A 2,572-nucleotide genomic window follows, 5' to 3' on the forward strand; every position below is an offset into this window, starting at 1 on the left:
TCACAATACTCCAGTATGTGAATGCACAGCTACTAATCCTAATGAAGCATGCGAGTTTAGACTTGATATTGAGATGCTGCAGACCTTCACCCGATATCTGCTGGATGATGATAAAGACTCTCGTGGTACTGCAGGCAGTGTCTGGCACATTAATAATGGAGAATGGGAACCAGTTGATCCCATGAGAAACACTCTTTGTGGTAGTTCCATGAATGATGACCAATGCACTCAACCATTTGGTGTTGATGGGTACACGTTTCGTTCCTTTATAGCAGTCAATGGACGTATACCAGGACCAACACTCATTATAACTGAGGGTCAGTTGGTTAAAGTGAATGTAATCAATAGATTAGCATCAGAGAGTGTATCTGTACACTGGCATGGGATGCATCAAAGGAACAGTAACTGGATGGATGGAGTGGAGCATGTTACACAGTGTGGTATACCACCAGGGGCTAGTTTTACTTATTATTTCTATGCAACTCAATATGGGACTCACTGGTACCACTCTCATAGTGGAGCTCAGAGAACTGATGGACTCTTTGGAGCTCTCATTGTTAAAGAGAAATATAATACACAGAGAAACATTCTGTCAAGAGAATTAATAGATTTTGAAATAACATCTTATGAAGACAACCCAGCACAGCACACTCTAACTTTACTAGATTGGCAAAGAAGTAGCTCACTAGATCTCTTCACACAAATACACTCGGGCATTAGGTACTTTAGCATTGATGAGGCATCAAAGTTAGCAACATCAACAACTGATAGGAGAACCATTTCATCAGATGGTGCAGAGATAGGGCCCGTGCCTTATTGGTCTGGACTAATAAATGGAAGAGGAAGGCATAGTAGTGTTGATTACATCAATTCTAGTCTGAGTGAGTTTAAAGTTACAGCTGGAAAAACTTATCGATTTCGTTTAATTGGTGCTCAGAGTCTTTATGCTTATCGTTTCTCAATAGAAGATCATAAATTAATTGTTATAGCAACTGATGGTCAGTTCGTTGAGCCAGAGACAGTTGATTATATCATAATACACTCTGGAGAAAGATATGACTTCCTTTTAAAAACAGAAGAAGCGACTACTACTAAACAGTTCATGATACGTGCAGTTACATTAAGTATGACTGGCGCTGCAGCACTAAATTCTATAGAAGAAGAGTCAGCAGAAGCTATTCTTAATTATAATCCTCTTCTTAATGTAAGATCCAATCAATATAACACTATTGCTGACAATAGACTAACTGTGAGTCAAAGATGTACTTCTATTGATAAGTGTATAGCACTCAATTGTCCTTTTCAGAATTTTCCTCAAAGTTTTAATATTGACTGTATACACATTAATAATTTAACAAGGCTGTCACTGTCAGACACACAGGAAGACCTGCCTAGTGTTGCTACTACTGATGACTCAAGATTGTTCTTCAATTTCGGTTTTGAGGGAACACGACTCACCAGTGCTATTAATGCTCGTAACCTAAAACTACCATCAGCATCACTGGCACAGCTAGATGATGATGAACTGGATGATATTAACACTAGAGAATTTTGTAAGGGTGTGGGTGAGCCTAATACATGCAATCGTGATAATGCAGCAGAAGTGATATCTTCAGAATGTTACTGCACTCATGTTGTTCCTGTAGAGGACGAAAAATCCATTGAATTAGTAATATCGGCTACTGGACCAGATTATGATGATGTTAATCCACAGACTTCTAAATTTTCATTTGCTCATCCAGTACATCTTCATGGTCATTATTTTCATGTCGTTGATATTCGATTTGGTGAAACTGATGAGGACTCTGGAAGACTTAGAACTGGTACTACAGAAATTGATTGTGGGCCTCAATCGACAACAGGCAATCCTATGCTCTGCAATAATCCTTCATGGAATGGCATAAGAAGTGACACCTATAATTATCAAAGCACTGGTAAAATAAATCCCAAAGCTCCACTGAAGGATACTCTGTTAATACCAGCTGGTGGGTATGCTGTTGTGTATTTTAAAACTGATAATCCTGGTTGGTGGTTCCTACACTGTCATATTGAGGTACATCAATTGGAAGGAATGGGAGTCATCATTAATGAAGGAGGTGATAAAAAAATACCTGCTCCTTATAAAATGCAGAAATGTGGTAATTTTGAGCTAACAGTAGATGAGTTTAAGAAAGCAATAAAGGGCAAGCTGAATCCTAGTGATAATAACACTTATGAATTTGCTACATATGTTTTAGGAGGGATCATTGTTTATATCCTCTTGTCTTTAACTTGCTACACCGTGTATAAGAAAAAATGTAAGAAAAAGACATGAAAGTGAAGTAGAAAATGGCACAGGAGGGGAGAGGAAATAAAAAAGAAGTACCCCTATGCTGGAACATTATTAATAGTTATTAGTAGTCATGTAGTTATTAGTGGTTATTAATAGTTATTGCTAGTTATAACGGTTATTACTAGTGCATGATCAGTATTAATTACAATAAATAATAATACTGCAACAATTATGGCTGGACATCAGTTGGAGGGAATGGGAGTCATCATTAATGAAGGAGGGTTTAAAACCCCATCGCCT

General features: G+C 37.8%; 1 protein-coding gene across 1 annotated transcript; it reads left to right on the plus strand.

Annotated features, from left to right (window-relative positions):
- Positions 1 to 16: 16 nt before the first annotated feature.
- LOC109585302 (laccase-2-like) lies at positions 17 to 2,541 on the plus strand. Its single transcript, XM_020001311.1, has one exon. The coding sequence runs from the start codon at positions 74 to 76 to the stop codon at positions 2,312 to 2,314; it is 2,241 nt and encodes a 746-aa protein (XP_019856870.1). The 5' UTR covers positions 17 to 73; the 3' UTR covers positions 2,315 to 2,541.
- Positions 2,542 to 2,572: the final 31 nt, after the last annotated feature.

This window comes from Amphimedon queenslandica, unplaced genomic scaffold, assembly GCF_000090795.2.
Source record: "Amphimedon queenslandica unplaced genomic scaffold, v1.1 AMPQUscaffold_13089, whole genome shotgun sequence".
Taxonomy (NCBI): Eukaryota; Metazoa; Porifera; class Demospongiae; order Haplosclerida; family Niphatidae; genus Amphimedon; species Amphimedon queenslandica.

What these genes read in the sequence shown, in the direction of transcription:
- LOC109585302 (XM_020001311.1), top strand. Translation starts at nt 74, where the DNA reads ATGCTGCAGACCTTCACCCGATATCTGCTGGATGATGATAAAGACTCT.